At 38.7% G+C, this 15,593-nt stretch overlaps 2 protein-coding genes across 5 annotated transcripts in view; one reads left to right on the top strand and one right to left on the bottom strand.

Annotated features, from left to right (window-relative positions):
• BLNK (B cell linker) overlaps positions 1-15,593 on the top strand; it is a 90,532-nt gene that overhangs the window by 21,995 nt on the left and 52,944 nt on the right. For all 4 annotated transcript variants that reach the window (XM_038140114.1, XM_038140112.1, XM_038140113.1 and 1 more), the window contains exon 3: positions 6,556-6,602. In XM_038140114.1, the coding sequence (XP_037996042.1) occupies positions 6,556-6,602 (47 nt within the window). The remainder of the gene's footprint in view (positions 1-6,555; positions 6,603-15,593) is intronic.
• The window catches only part of DNTT (DNA nucleotidylexotransferase), a 142,919-nt gene that overhangs the window by 125,488 nt on the left and 1,838 nt on the right, over positions 1-15,593 (bottom strand). Inside the window, exon 2 of the mRNA XM_038140123.1 lies at positions 3,659-3,744. The gene's annotated coding sequence lies outside the window, so the exon portion shown is untranslated. The remainder of the gene's footprint in view (positions 1-3,658; positions 3,745-15,593) is intronic.

Here is a 15,593-nt window from a genome sequence, read left to right as displayed (position 1 = left end):
AGGGATGACAAATCCACAGCAGACCAAGAAACCCAAGCTCAGCAGTCCTATTTACAACAAGCACATCCTGAATATATTCCCTTGCTACCACCACTGCCAGCAACACAACTCCATTCGTACTATGCAAGGTTTTATATAAACCAAACACAGAGGCAGCTGCTCTGAAATCTTAGAGATCTCATGTATATTAACAATTCTGGTGCTACTAGCATGCTTCCACAACTTTGGAAAGGCATCAGTGTCCAAGAGGGACAGGGAGCCCAGGAAGTGCAGACAAAGTCAGAGTGACTTTGCACATCGCAATCGGCCTCATGTCATTGCAACAGCTCCCACTCAGACCCAAAAGGTCAAAAGCTTATTAGAGCTCTTAAGCACCTGCAGTGGATTACAGGTTCAGGACAGACAAGATTGCATCTCCCAGCTCTGGCTGGCACAAGTGTTAACAACCAATCTCATCCTTAGAGAGGAGCTCTGCAGCAAACAGGATTGCTGCTCAGCTCCGCTTTCCCACTAAAGCAGCAGGCTCGCCTATCTGAAATGACAGCTGCTGTTTCTTATACCACTTCTATAACTGTGACTCAAGTCTCACTGCAGAATGTCAACATTTGTGTTCAACAAATATGATTCACCATGTTTTGAAAGTAACAGAAATGGAATGTAGAGGCAGCATATGATTCACCCCAGCCTTGAAACTGCACAACTGCACAAACACACACTGAATGAGAATTATGCTACTGACATTTTTTATCTCTGGAATATTTGCAACAGTTATTATGAAATGAGAAAAGTGTAAAATAAACACTTAAAACCAGAAATAGATCAACAGAGTTTGACAATTCTTGCCACAAACCGCTAACTTTTCCTCCCACTTCTAATTACACTTTCACTGAAGCACACTTCCTTGGCTTCTTCCTTCAGATTTGCCTTTGTCTTCACCCAGTCTTCTAATGCTGATCTCTTTCATTTTATAATCTGGAAGATAGCTTTGAATTATGCTTTTATATTTTTCCATGTTCATTTCAAATTGCACCATTTGACTGTAGGAATGGTGTCCATAAGCCATCTTTTAAAAAATAATTTCTAAAATAATTGATACTTCATTTTTGCATATCTTTGCTTGTTATTAGTAATTTATACATTATGTATATAATGGCACTGGAGGCAAAGATAAATTAAAGTCTCAGTGGGGCAGGCATGCAGAGTTTTAGCAAGGGATTTTTCCTTCAAAGACACTAAAAACATCAGCTAGGCAAAAGAGAAAAGCAAAATATTTTTTAAATGCCCTTTGAACAAAAATGTGAATTAGAAATGAATATATTAACCATGATTCAGCAAGTGAAGATGGGAATTATTTAGGCACATGCCTATATGCTTTATTGATTCAGAGCCCACATACCTTGCCTGAATTCAGGTGAGATCTCAGTTTTTGCCATAAAGTCCTGCTTCCTCTCCCAAAAGAGGCAGGGACTTGTGAGTAATGCCACACCAGAGAAGTACATCACAGGAGGCCAGACTTCTCCCATTCATTCACTGGAGGTCTTAGATTAGTATCTCCAAACAGTTTCCCAGTTGACCCTGAAGTTCTGTAACTCTTACCCTCGCCTTTTTTTTAACCCTCCTGCCCCTTTCACCCTTTCTCCTCTAATGAAACTGTTCATCAGTTCTCTAGCATGAGGCCATGCATACAGAAAGATAACCCACAACCTGGCATTATATAAGTGAGATATTACTAGAAGAAGCAAGATTTAGTTCGAATGCTCTGTAACACCCAGCTAAAGTACAGAGAACTGCAATTTTAGTATGTAATATAGTTACAATCTGTTAATCTGCTCGGCAAACTGGTCTCACTGTAAAGCCACTTTGCACAAAGTGCTATTGCTACCACTAGATGTCAGTTTTACACACTTTAAAATGGTCAATTCCCTTAAAAACAGTAATTCTCCATTCACAATAGAAACAGCTCTCTATTACGTCATTCTTTCTGAACTAACCTTTAATTTGAAATATGTCACATTTTATTTACCTTCACTTCTTCCCCAGCCCTTTGGGGCATAGCTCTCCTTTATTATAGAAAAAAAAAAAAACCTTTCCACTATGCATTTATTCCACGCTTTACTCAGTCTGAGACACTGGCAGTTTTTGCCAGATATCACTGACAAAAGTCTATATCTCAGGTTGTTTTTCTAGAGGCCAGCACTGAAATCTTACTTTTATTCCCCAGAGATATTTTTATATTCCATAACAACACTTCTACTAAGAAATGTCATTACATTTTTTACTAAGAAATGCCAAAGTAATTACAGATAGGCTGCCATGACAGTTAATAAGGGACACCATTGATATGGCTCATTACAATTTTATGATTTTTCAGATTTTTACTTATATTGACTGCCTAAATGCAGATAGATTTTATTTATACTTCAAATCTCTGTCTCTCAAGAGTCAAAAATGTAGCTGTACATTCCTCTAAACTCCTATGAGGGCTCTTTACAGGTGTTTTTCTTAAGAACAGTTTTCATTAGCTAGTCTTAACTTAAATTTGTGTTAAATACTGAATACAGAACTCCTATATTATGCATTTACTTTATCAGAAAATGGAATTGCTTTTTGTCAAGTAAATCTGTCTTTACTTCCTCCCCCAAAGAAAAATCATTGAAGAAAATTGGGATGAAGTCAAATTCATTATACATTATTACATTCAAATATATGTATACTCCACAAAAAGCAACAAACCTCTCCAAAGCTGTCCACACCCAGAACTGGCAAAGTTACAGAACACAGCTCTGAATTTATATAAGGTAATGACAAGAGTGTCACCTTTCATGAAGCTGTACTGTCCAGATATTGACAGTTTAGCTAGCAATACACTATGTTTGTTTATCATAATGTCAAAGGAATCCCCTCACTCTCATTTACATCAAAATCTGACATTTTCAAGCTCCTTCTGATCCTTCACAGCTCTCTTGGACTGCTCAAGGTATTCTTTGCACCTGCAGCCATAACCATCTCATACAAGTGCTTGCCTACCAGAAAGGGATGGAAAGCAAGGAAGGGGAAAGATGTACTTCAATGAACTTCAAAACAGAGTTGAAAACACTGTATCATGCAATCAACTCTATCAACAACCTTCCCCAAAGACATCTGAAAACTTTTTTTTAGGCAGCAACTCCATTGAAACCATCTCTTTGCACAAAGAGATCACCACTTTTACATTGCAATCTGAGCAATGTAAAAGCATGGCAAAAAACCTCCAAGGCAAACATGGAATCCAAAACACATCCAGTCCCATGGCTGCTGACAGCAATGTTCATGACTTCCTTAGAGAAGTGCCATGCCTGGGGCAGACGAGGGGGTTATATATGCTACATACTGTGTTGCAATGTTCTGCCCCGTTCCCTTTGCCTTCCTACCACACACCCACTATCCCTTATCCACCTACCAGGCATCCCCAGGACTGCTAAATGCCCTAAATCCCACCCAGCCACAGCACGTGAGCCACCTGCACCCATGCTGCTCCCTCCACAGAAGGGCCTCAGACATGCCAAACTGCTCTGCATGCACTGCACAGTCCATGGGCATGAGCCAGTCTAAAGCCCTCCAGATGAAAATTCACAAAAGCCACTTGTCCACCTGCAGCTCCAGACCGTACAGATCGTACCTGCTCTCGATGCAAGGCATCTCCTTTGTCAGCAGCCACGGTAGCAGGCAGCTACAGCAGGATGGGCTCAGGGCCAAGACATGCTTCTGCAAGGAAAGGAGCAAAGACACACCTCAGCCACTTGCACTACTGCAGCATTACTCTCTCTCCAGGATGCCATCTGCAGAACAAAGCTGGTTGGCTAGATCTGCAAGCTAGGAATTTTGGTTACTCTGAGCTACTAAACTGAGTTAGTGAGAAAGCTGATGTCGGGTGAATGAAGCACCCAGTGGAAATGAGGAAATCAACAGCAGGCTAGAAGAGCACAGATTTTTTAATATACTTTCTAAATTATAATTTATAGATTATATATTTTGATATTATATATTTCGATATGCTTTCTAAGTTATAATTGTAGCCTAATATGAAACTGTAAACATAAAACCCAAAACAACAAACCAAACACACACAAAAAACCAAGCAAACAAACAAAACAAAAAAAAACCCTTAAGAACAATCTGTCCCTTTATTTCTTCATTGTATATTTGGCAACTCAAATCCCTCCAGGAAAGAAACTGCTTTAACTTCTCCTTTATCACACATACTCATTTGCAACTTATTCCATTCGTGCCAATATGAATCACTAACAATGTATATCATAAGCAACAACAGAAGCAATGGTTAATTAAAAGCTGGAAGCATTAGTCATCTTCCTACAGAAGTTACCATGTAATTTCAAAAGTGTTGAGGTTTGCAAGATATTTTTGTACTCTCTCCTAGGACCAGAATTCTGCTGCTAAAGAGGAGCAGCAGCAGCTCTTAGTTTCAATCAATCATGCATTTTACTGAAGAAAAAAAAATTCAGCTGGACCCATAGATAGCAATCATCTCAAACCTCAGTGAGACACATAGCTTGATCCCCTCATTAAAGACTGTTCCGGGGAGGAGAAATAGGTTAAAACTCTCTCAGTAAAACATTCCCCAATAAAGGAATGGCTTAGATCCATTGCTTCCTTCTCTGCCAAGCTCCACTGCATATTTTAAAAGTGCCTGATCTGACCATACACACAGCACTTGCCTGTGTGGAAAGGCAGCTGTGCTTAGGCAGCACATCCCAGCAAACAGAATCTTGGAAGGACTGAAAGTTACTCAAGATATTTCTCTGAAATCACCAAGCCATTATACCCCAGCAATCTTTATACAAAGCAGTAAAGGTTTAAATACTCTATTTTGTAAAGAAAAGGGAGTGAACAAGAATCAAACACTTGCAACCAAAAGCATAGCTGCCTCCTCTTCTTACTTACAAAGGGCAAGAGGAGGTGAGGAAATGGCCCTGCTCCTGCTGGTCATTGACATGCAGAGGCGATTGGGTGAATCACCACTACAGCTGATGAAGCCAAAGGAGCCCAGATGGGCCTGTATGGCAATCACACAGTTCGATGCAGTTTCAAATTTTCTCAGGAATTTGGTGATTTCTAGATCTGCTGGATCATCTGCTAATTACCATACCCATTACATGTAGATACACAGCTGCTTTTTGTTACAGTATGATTACAGGGTAAGTATTAAATGTAGGGGCTTCTCTACTGTCTGAAATGGCATATTTTCACAACAAATAGGTCAAAGAAATGCAGAGATTCGCTGGGATTGAAATATAGACTGAGGAAATATGTTTTCTCCGAGAATGTATACGTCCTCCACTTGATCTTCTCTCATACACTTATTACTGTCTCCACTTGTATGCCTGATACAAACCCATCTATCATGCTGATGAGATGGTGAGAGAAAAGGCAAAACAGTTTGGTCTGGGACTGATGGCTGGGACATTATTCACAAAAAACAGATCTGGGCAAACATCAGTCATACCCCAGTGAACTGAGTTCACTGCAAAGTATCTATTTCAGAGATTTCACATCCACTATATGTATGCCTAGGAAGTGTCAGGAAATACACAAATTAATTTGCTCCTCCCAAGACAAAAATAGATGGAGGGTTAGAATTGCATCTGCTAAACGGACGTTTTCAGCCTGACCTATCCTCTGCTGAAATCTATGCTGACAAAGGGGGCATTTTAGCATTAGAAGGTTTCTGGACTGAAAACATGCAATCCCACCCTTGGTCTTAATACAATCTAGAGACTGTACTGGAAATTTTGCACTAAGGAAAAACCCATGGATAAAAAAAGGTTTTATCTAGACTAACTTAAAACTCTGACTTGAGAAGTTTGCCTGCAAGTTGTGCACTAGCTTAAACATCAAAAGTACTGCATGAACTCCTTTTTGACATTGAGGTGAAAGGTATATAGAGCTATACAAACTATTGAAATCATTCGGGGAAACTCTTTCCAGTACCTGCATTAGCTAGTTCAGCATTAGAATGGGCACTTTTTGTGCCAAGGTAGCATACTACAACTTCCATTTCTTTTTCATCACTAGCTCTTCATGGGTTGAGAAGTCATGCAGAACTTTAGAACAAGAACGAGCAAACATGAGGTTAATAATATCCCAGCCATTGTTAAAGTATCTTCCACTCAGCCATTGTTATACTAATCTGCTGATTAAAGTGAAAAAAATACAAAGAAATCTGTGGTGAAGAGACCATGGCTAGCTTATCACTTCTTGAATGATTCATTAACCAGCCTAATTTAATCTGCCACATGCTTGGTAAAATTCCAGTTTAGCAATGTAGTGTGTGCTACCAGCTTTCTAGAAATGTTACAACAGGCTAATAACAAAAAGTTAAGCATTAACCAACATGAGACAAGCATGCAGCTACAAAATTAAAAACTGTTTTTAGGGAAAGACCCTCAGGTCTTTCCTTCGTTCACTTTTTAAAATATCATGTATTTCACTTCTTGAATTGCTGTTGATTATAATGATCTTAATTTAAACTATAAAACCTGTTTTCCCTCTTTTCAGAATGCATCAGAATATGAGCTGAGCAGATTCAAAGCAATGTACCAGCCGTAAGTGTCTCATTATTTTCCATTTCCCCATTGAACGACTAATACACTTCTACTCTTACAGTTGCTCTGTTAATAAATCAGGAAAAATGAGAATTGAAACCTCCTCATCATGTGAACTTTAACATTAATTGAGGGGGTGGGACTTCCTCAGGATTAGGATCCTGGAATATTTACAAGAGCTGTGGTTCAGGTCAGCTGACAGGAAAGTCTCTTCTGCACCAGATGCTGGATGTTATTCTTCCTCAGAGCAGAAAGGGACAACCATAATGTTAGTAAAAGTACAAGTTCAACTTATTCCAGAACATAAAGGCTCTTTGCTTGTATTGTATTTGAGGTCAAATTTTCAGAATTGGTTCACCTGCTACTTAGGGATTAATTTAAGTGATCAGTTCAACAAAATGCTATGTTGAAAGTAATTTAAATAGAATTTAAATACAGTACTGAGTAAGCAAATATAGATATAACAGTTGAGAAATGCCTTCATATAACTTGTGACAAATCAAGTCCATTTCAAAGGATATCCTTAATGTTCAAGCATATTATTTCTCTTGTAGTACTACACAGAAATAATATTAGGGAATTTTCTCTATGAGCCAGTGAAACCAAGAAAACATCTTCAAGAAAACAGCAAGAAAAAACCAAGAAAACCAAGAAAACAGCAACACACTGTTTAATACAGTGTGTTGCTGTTTTTCACTTAATGGTTGTCACTATTCCATGTAGCTTTCCCCTCCATCACTAGCTGGGAAAACATGGATCAATTTGTAAATTGTTTTCTGAATTCCACTCTATTGGTAAGAAACTGGATAGACTTGAAGGCATTTTTACCCAATAAATTCCTATTCCTATTGATAGGAATTCATTGAGAGCATAGGTAAATATTCCTCTGGGTTTAATTTAATAATTTACTAGATAAGTAAAAAAAAAAAAGAATGGACTTTCTTGCAAAGCACTTTAGTCTAACGGGACATCATTTTGAGAGAAAATGTAGAGAGAATTAAGATAAGGTCAACCAAGGATACATTTTCTGTTTCTGACATACATGAATCTGATCTGCTAAAATACTTGGGCAAACAAACATTGAACTTAGGCCAAGAGTTGCACTTCTACTGATCTGAGCACTCAAGCTTTGAATCCTCAAATTCTATATTGGAATAATAAAAGTATTTTGCCATATGAATTCCGTTGTCCAAAGCATTAAAATTCCTTAAACACACAGTGTGGATGTCATATCCTTAGTACCAACTTCCAATCTAAACTCTGTTACTCTTACATCATACTACTTGCTACTGCAAAAACTACCTGAGTTTTTAGCACTCTCAGTTTAACTGGAGACAGTCTATATTGATCCACCTAAGACAGATCAGCTGGCCTGTTCCAGCATGTTCACAGAGCAGGGAAGTTTCAATGGACCAAAACACTGAGGACAGATAAACAGAAAATTAATAATTGCCAGACACGGTGAGACTGAAATCCTGTGTTTCTCCTGGCAGTGGCCAGAGCTTCAGGTCTCTGCCTTTATGAAAGTTTCTTCATGAGGCTTCATCAGGCAGGAGTTAAATTCTCTGACCACCAGCAAAAGCCATTTGCCTTTCCCATTCTAGTTCAACACTTGGCATTCTTGTTCTCCGCAAGATTTTGAGTCCACAAGGCTGTAAGTGCTCTTTGAGCTAAAACACAGAGTTATTCTCCATTCTGCTGGGACATCTCATGACAGGAGTACCAGCAGCCATGCTTGGGTGTGCTTCCCTGCCCTCTGCACCAAATACCTCCACCAACTTAATGCAAGGCTCTTTTCCCTCAGCCAGTACCATGCTTGTTCTCTAAGGGGGAAAAAATTGTCTAGACAAAAAAGACAAAACGGTTTATCTGGAAAGAGTTTATCATAGTAATTCTGTTTTGATACCCTTAAGTAAACTTTTTTTGCACTACACTTCTCGTGAAGTCTCTTACTGTATTCTTTTTTCGGTTTACTATGTCGATGTTGGCTTTGACAGCCTAATGACAGCCCCATATCAACTTCTTCCCAGCTACACCTAAAGCCACAGGTCTACCTAGATTGTTTCTGAGCAACTACTGGATGTTAAGGTGAAATTACCAAGGTGCAGTCTCTACTAATGTGTTGCATTACCTCTGAAATTGAATAATGAAAGGTTTTCCTCCCCACTTGCTAAACAGTATCAGAAGAGAGGTGCTGCTTTAAAACACAGGACAGCAGAGTACTGAGTCACTAGTTCAAACCCTCTCTGGAGCTGCCAGGGTTGTGCAACAAACTGCTCTCACAGGTTTACATGTTTGCAGCAATCCCAACAGCATGTTGAAATCTCAAGCTTTGCTGAAAGCCTTTCCTCCTGCACAAGCACCATTGTATTTTTCACTCCACACAGCAGACTCAGTTGACAAACTCTCACCCTGAAAGCCTGAGATCACCCAAAATACTGAACTAGTTCACTTGCAAGAATGCCAGTACAACTGCACTTTCCAGATACTTCCCCTGAGAGCAGTAGAAAGCAGAGAGGAAGTATCAAACAACCCACTGATTCCAGTCCTGGGCTCCTTCAGTCAGTGCTAACATTTCTGCCAGGGAGAACACCATATAGAAGAACACCAAGCTACATTCAGGAGCATTTTTTAAGAGAGTGCAGGTACCATAATCAACCTCATACCACAGCTGTGCAAGAATCCTGGAACTTAAGGCCCTTCCAAACACGCTGTCTTGCTGCGTCAATAAGATTGGTACTTACAACTGTATCCAGCAAAACCCGGCATATAGGCTATAACTCAATTACAAACATCCAAAATTTGGAAGCATATCTCAAGAAAGAGCTGTAATTACATTTCTATCACCTCAGTGTAGATACTCAAAGACTTACAGTATCAGATGTTTATGCAGAAGTTTTTCCATAATGCTTTCAGCTTACCCGTTTCATTTTCCCAGGGACCGTGAAATTAAAAGGCTGCCTTTATAGCTAATGTGATTAGAAATTCATCCCAGATCAAACTCAGAATAAATTTTGCTCTCAGCTCGGGAGCTCTGGGGGCTACTTTACAAAATCAGGATTGAAATCTTTCATCACAAAATCAGTACTTTCTATCACATGCTAATTCAGAAGCCTGTTCTGGCTGTGACAGATTGCCAGGTAAATGAGAAATCCTCACCTGCAAATCAGGTCTGTGGTGTCAAGTCTTGAGTTTACCATTTGTATATAGCAACATGCAGTTATGGAAGATCCTGGGTAATAAGTGAGCTGAGTTGCAGAACACATAATTACAAGTTCTGTGTAATTATGGTGTGGGCAGCATTTGATCTTCTTTGCTTGAAATAAACATCTATCAATTTTCACTTCTGTGAAAAATGTTAATACTTTATTCCACCAGGAATTTATAGCATACGCAGAAAAATTAGCTGTTCTTAAATCATGTAAATATTCTATAATTGCTTTCTAGATGAGTTTCTAACATCTTTTTTATTTTATTTGATCATAATTTTTAAGAACTCCAAAATGAAATTTTCCATCCTTGCCTTCCAAGAATAGGCAATGTCTTTTCCTGAATCATATGAATAAATTCTCAGTTGTAAGAGCTGTTACATACCAGGAAAGTACCTTTGTAATGCTGAGGTGTTCCACTTGAGATGTCTGAACTTGCATAGTTCAAACTACAAGAACTAGAAATGTTACACATTAACATCTTTTTCTGTACTCCCCTCTCCACTCACATTTTTTCTTTTATTTCTTTATTAGGAAGGTAAACAACTTAATGTGGAAAATTCACTTTTCAGCTTTTACACAGACATCAGCACTTACATACACTTAACGAAAGACAGATCCTAACAAAAATATGAATAAAATTAATGAGATTTCTATGACAACTAGGGTGTTTCCTTAAAAATAATAAATATTTGCTGTCTCTTTAAGCAAGATCCAACAGTACAGACATCTTGTCTTGTTCAGACAATCTTCATTTGGACTTTCCCCACTCCACAGAAAGCTTTCAACTGAAAAACAAAGGCAGTAGATTATTTCTATTCCAATACTTAGTAAGCAGGAAAGATTTTCCCCTATCCTTGGGATATACCATAATGTTTTCTCATTATGCTATATCTTTCAAATACCAGTCAGGCTGAATGCTTTGTGTCTAAATACATGGATTTGGTTCTTGCTTTCTTTAGGTTTTGCTGTAGCTTAAATGCCTCTAAAAAACCTCCACTTATTCCCAAAACTGGAAAAGGCCAGGGCTGGAAACTCAGAAAATATCTTTCTATACAGCAAGACCTCCCAATTAAAAATTATACCTAAAAAGGACCAGAACAGGTTTCCAGTACATAAATCTAGTGTCACAGAAACATACTATAGGACACTATAAACATTCCAAAGGGGAAAAAAAAAAGTATCTGAATTTTACCTCAAATCCCATTTTTATGTATTAGCTAGTCATTTTTAGCATAGAAAGTCTATCAGGAAAGTCCTCCCAGGCATCAAATACTTACAGAAACATCCATTGCCTGAAGATTAGAATGAATTCTGGATATTCTCCTGTTCACAGGAGGATCTAGGATAGTTTTGTTCAGCAAAGCAATGCCATCCTGCCCTCTTTTACAGCAGCAGAAAATACTACACTTCTGCAGCAGAAAGGAGGCAACAGACACTTGCACTGCAGCAGTGCCTCTTCCATCCTACATGAGCAATGGAGACCTTTGCAATGACACCAGTTACTCTAGGATGAGGACAGGCCCCCTCACAACTAAGGAGCATAAAGAGTAAGGTGGAAACTACATTTGGCAGAGAATTATAGAGAGAAAACAGGTATCTGCATACAAGAATCATTGGCATTCACTGGAGAATGTAATTCAGTCTTTGAAAAAGATTCTAGATAAAGTAGCACAACAGTTCTCTCAAAAGTTTAAAATATACAAAAATGCACAAAATATACAAATGTTTATTCTCTGATCAAGTCCTGACATGCAGATATTTGCTGGGGTCTTCCAACTTTTCAAAGAGCAGAGGAGGCAGTTCGGTTGTTACTGTGCTACAGGTGTGGTTAAATTGGAAACTAACCTGGCAGTGTTTAATTCCTGTGGTTCTGCGTACTATATTCCTGCCCCTAGGCTGAGCAGAAAGAATATATAACAAAAGGTTTTCTTCATGTACATACCACTGTTAGACCGAATTATCACTATTGAAATTTTGAGGCTTCGGGGTTAAGATATATTGTCAGCATTGGAGGGATTTCTTCCATTTTCTTGAAAATTGCATCAGGAAACGCCAATGAAATAAATTTATTTAGTCCCTTCTTATTGAAAATAGTACCATTCTCAAACAGATTAAATCTCAGTTGATATTATCTGGACATCACCAAAGAACTGATAAAGTATGAAGATGTCAGAGAAAATCCCAAATTATCTTCCCAACACCCTTGATGCCATGATGGAAAGCAGTATCAACCTGTCTGAATATCTTCTTGGCACATTTTGTCCTCCCTATCCCAGTTAGGAAAGCAGAGAGGCACAGATGTTGCAGCTTCAGCTGGATTATGTACATACATATATATAACAGATATATCAGTACAAGCCTTGAAGTGTCTCCAGAGTCTCTTCTTCAGCTCCACGTTTTTCCATTACACATTAAAATTAATGTTCAGGACAATTTATAAGTTAGACAATTACAGAATTAGTGAACCTTGCCCAATCACTTTTCATGCCACCCTACCATGCTCAGCCATCTATGGAATGTCATTGGAGGGGATGAGGGTAAAAGTCATAAGTGTTTCTTTAATATTGAAACTATGCTCCTTTTTAGGGACCTTCAGCAAGATAGATCAGAGGCACACTTTAATAATAGTGAGGCAGACTAGAGATCTATCAGCCCTCTTTGAAGAGCAAGAGTGGATCAGCCTCTGAGAACAAAGCCCGTGCTGGTCCAGGTGGAGGGACTGTAACATCCAACTTCATCTCACTAAGTTTTTCTGAAAGTAGATATCTTTCCCTTTGTTAATACTCTAGACCAGCCTAAATAGCAATGCAATATCAGTCACATAGCAACTCAATTTGGGTACCAAAAATCAAATAAATGGGTCATCTGTTTGGGGCATGTATGCAAATGACTTGCTTAGGTTTCTACACGAAGCCAGAAGCAAAGACCAGAAATGGAAGCTGTTGCCCAAATCACAAACCACTTCTTCACCAACATCATATTTCTGGACAGGATCCCTTTCCTCCACCCTGTCAGTTGATGTGCTTTCCTTTTCTCTATTACATATCTGTACTCAAACTGCAGAGAAGAGGCTGTTGTAGTTTCAAATCACTGGTCTTTCTTCCCTTTTAGAGAATCATATTTGTTAGTCAGAAAGTGCTGCACCTGGGACTCAAAACCAGAAGAAAATAACTTCTGGCTCATTCAAGCAATGAAGTGTGAAGGGCCATTAATTTATAATCTCATTTCAGCAGAATTCCACATGTGCCCCAGCTCAAGTACATACTGGGCAGAAAACAGAACAGACGTCTGGGCTCATTTTGCTCCAAGTGTCCAAACTGGAATCCTCTCAGTTTTTGGAAGAAATAAAATATTTAATTTACAGTGTGTTATCAACATATATTTATGCTCTCTGCAGGAGGGACATGTCATTCTTCTTGCTTTAGATTAGCCTCTGTGAAAATGAGTGAAAACACAACTTCTTTTTGCTTTTGTGTAAGCTTCATTCATTAGTTCATAAGTTTATGCTGTGATGTCAGGTGGTCTACACACTATTGCTAAGATAGTGGAGGAAAGTATTAAACCAAATCATGTAAACTTTATTCAGTTCAGAAATGAGAAAATAACACGTTGAGATGATACTAAAAAATGAAAACTGCAGTACTTAAAAATGGGGTCATCAAGACAAGTGAAGTAGAGAAGTTACAAGATGAGCTGCAAGGAGAAGTGACCATAGCAGGAGGGTCAGATGCAGCTGCAAGCCAGACAGTTGGAGCTGCAGCAGCCAGACACTTGAAACAGCTTCAGAGGAGGCTGCTCAGTGCAGCTGGGCTGGAAAAGATGAAGTGCACTTGGTACAAATGCCACAGCAGCCCCTTGTGCAACAGAATTCAAGACCTGAAACCCAACTGTCTGAAACTCATAGAATTAACAACTTTGCCAAAAATACATGTTTCAAAGAGTTGCCCCCCAAAAAATGCAAAAATTGTGTTCAGCATGCAAATAAACACCTTTTTACCAACACCTTCCTTATAAAAGCCCTTTCCAAGAGCAAACAATGGGAGGAATGTAGGATTACCTCAGTAACAGCACAGACACTGACATGGCAGCACTTGTGCATAACTGCATGCAGATGCATTGACCCTCATCAGCACATGACTCAGGGCATCAGAGAGGGATCTATCCAGATCACCTGCAACCACCTAAATACAGACAGTATCACAATGCACATATTTACCAAATTACCAGTCATGAACATCTTCATGCTGGCCTTCTCACTGTCAGGGCTTCAGAGCACCTGTGTGCTTGCAGTGGGCGCAGTGTAAGGACTGAGGAGTTACCATCCAGCACAGGAGCTGCTCAGCTGCCAGAAGCAGGGACACTGCTCTAATGGATGCTGCACATGACCAGAAATGTCTTGTTTCAAGGTGTAGCTCTGCTACATCTTGTTCCAGAGACTGCTCAGTTGTCACCAGCTTCCCCTCAAATACAGTATAAACACACTTGGACTTAAGAGTTTTGAAGTTTGTTTGTAATTCTTAGAAACAAAAATTCAGATATGCACTGAATTCTTGAAGAGAGGAACTGTTTTCAGGTCAGACTATGGCCAGTCTTTTGCCATACTAACAGCAGCTTTCCTGCAGGACGCTACAGTTCAGGACTACTCAGAACACATCTTGAAGGTTATTTTATCAACCTCCTGGAGGACAGAGGGATTAAAGAATATTCTCCATAGTAGGGAGGCAGGTCAGACTCCCTACCCAAATCTGTTTTGGCCTGGACTGAGACTGCTGCTAGAAATTGTAATGGAAGAGTATTACCTAATCTGTCTTAAAAAATATTTTATGTTATTCTTCCACAAGCCATGCCTAATTTTTCAAACCCTGACAATCTCCTTCTGTTACTAATAGCCAAGAATTCTGGGAAGAAAAACAAAAGGAGATTCCATGTATTTGACAGTTCTTATAGTAGCTTTTCTGTTTTCCATTCTCCTCTATCTACTGCCATTGCACATTTTAGGTACTCTCCAATGATATCCTTGACAGAGCACTGGCTCTCAGTTTCTTCTTCACAATTCTGGCACTGAGTTTGACAGACACCTGCTACCACAGCTCTGTCATTTCTCCTATTTAGTTCCTCACTGCACAGTTTCATGGCTTTTTATTATTTTACCAAGCTCTCAGAATACAGACTATAAGCTAAAAATGTTACCATTTCAGTTAATATACATTACCATGCATTTCATAAGTGGAATCAATCCTTTCCTAAATCACTGATTTGGCTGATATCATTAATTACCTTTATTAGTATATTAGTTTCTCATTTCATTCCTCTGGCTCAGGGAATAATCTGAAGAAATACACAAGAATATTAGACATATCCATACTGTTGCTTTCATTAACAGATACTACAGTTCAAGAACACAGAAGTAAAAGAATTATTTGTATTGCTTGGAATGCCAACATGAATTACCAGCTATATTCCTTTTATATTACTGGTACAAATATTGTTCACATATAGCCCACAAATAGATGGATTTAAATACACTCTGAAAAAGAGTTCCAAAGTCAATTATTTCTTAGTATTATTTTTTATTTTTAAAGAAATAGAAGTATGATTCACATGTATAGTCTTAGAGGTATTCTCTGCTAGATTGTCCCTTTTCAGGGATTAATTCAAAATTACAGATAAACCAACAAAATTCAACAATTTCAGCTTTTAACCAAAAAGCAGTACTAGTTATGTATCATATACCTCCATGCATTGGTATTTTATTGGGTTTTCCCTTTAAAACAAAAAA

This window comes from Motacilla alba, chromosome 6 (genome assembly GCF_015832195.1).
Source record: "Motacilla alba alba isolate MOTALB_02 chromosome 6, Motacilla_alba_V1.0_pri, whole genome shotgun sequence".
Classification (NCBI taxonomy): Eukaryota; Metazoa; Chordata; class Aves; order Passeriformes; family Motacillidae; genus Motacilla; species Motacilla alba.
This window is presented reverse-complemented; position numbering and strand designations above follow the sequence as displayed.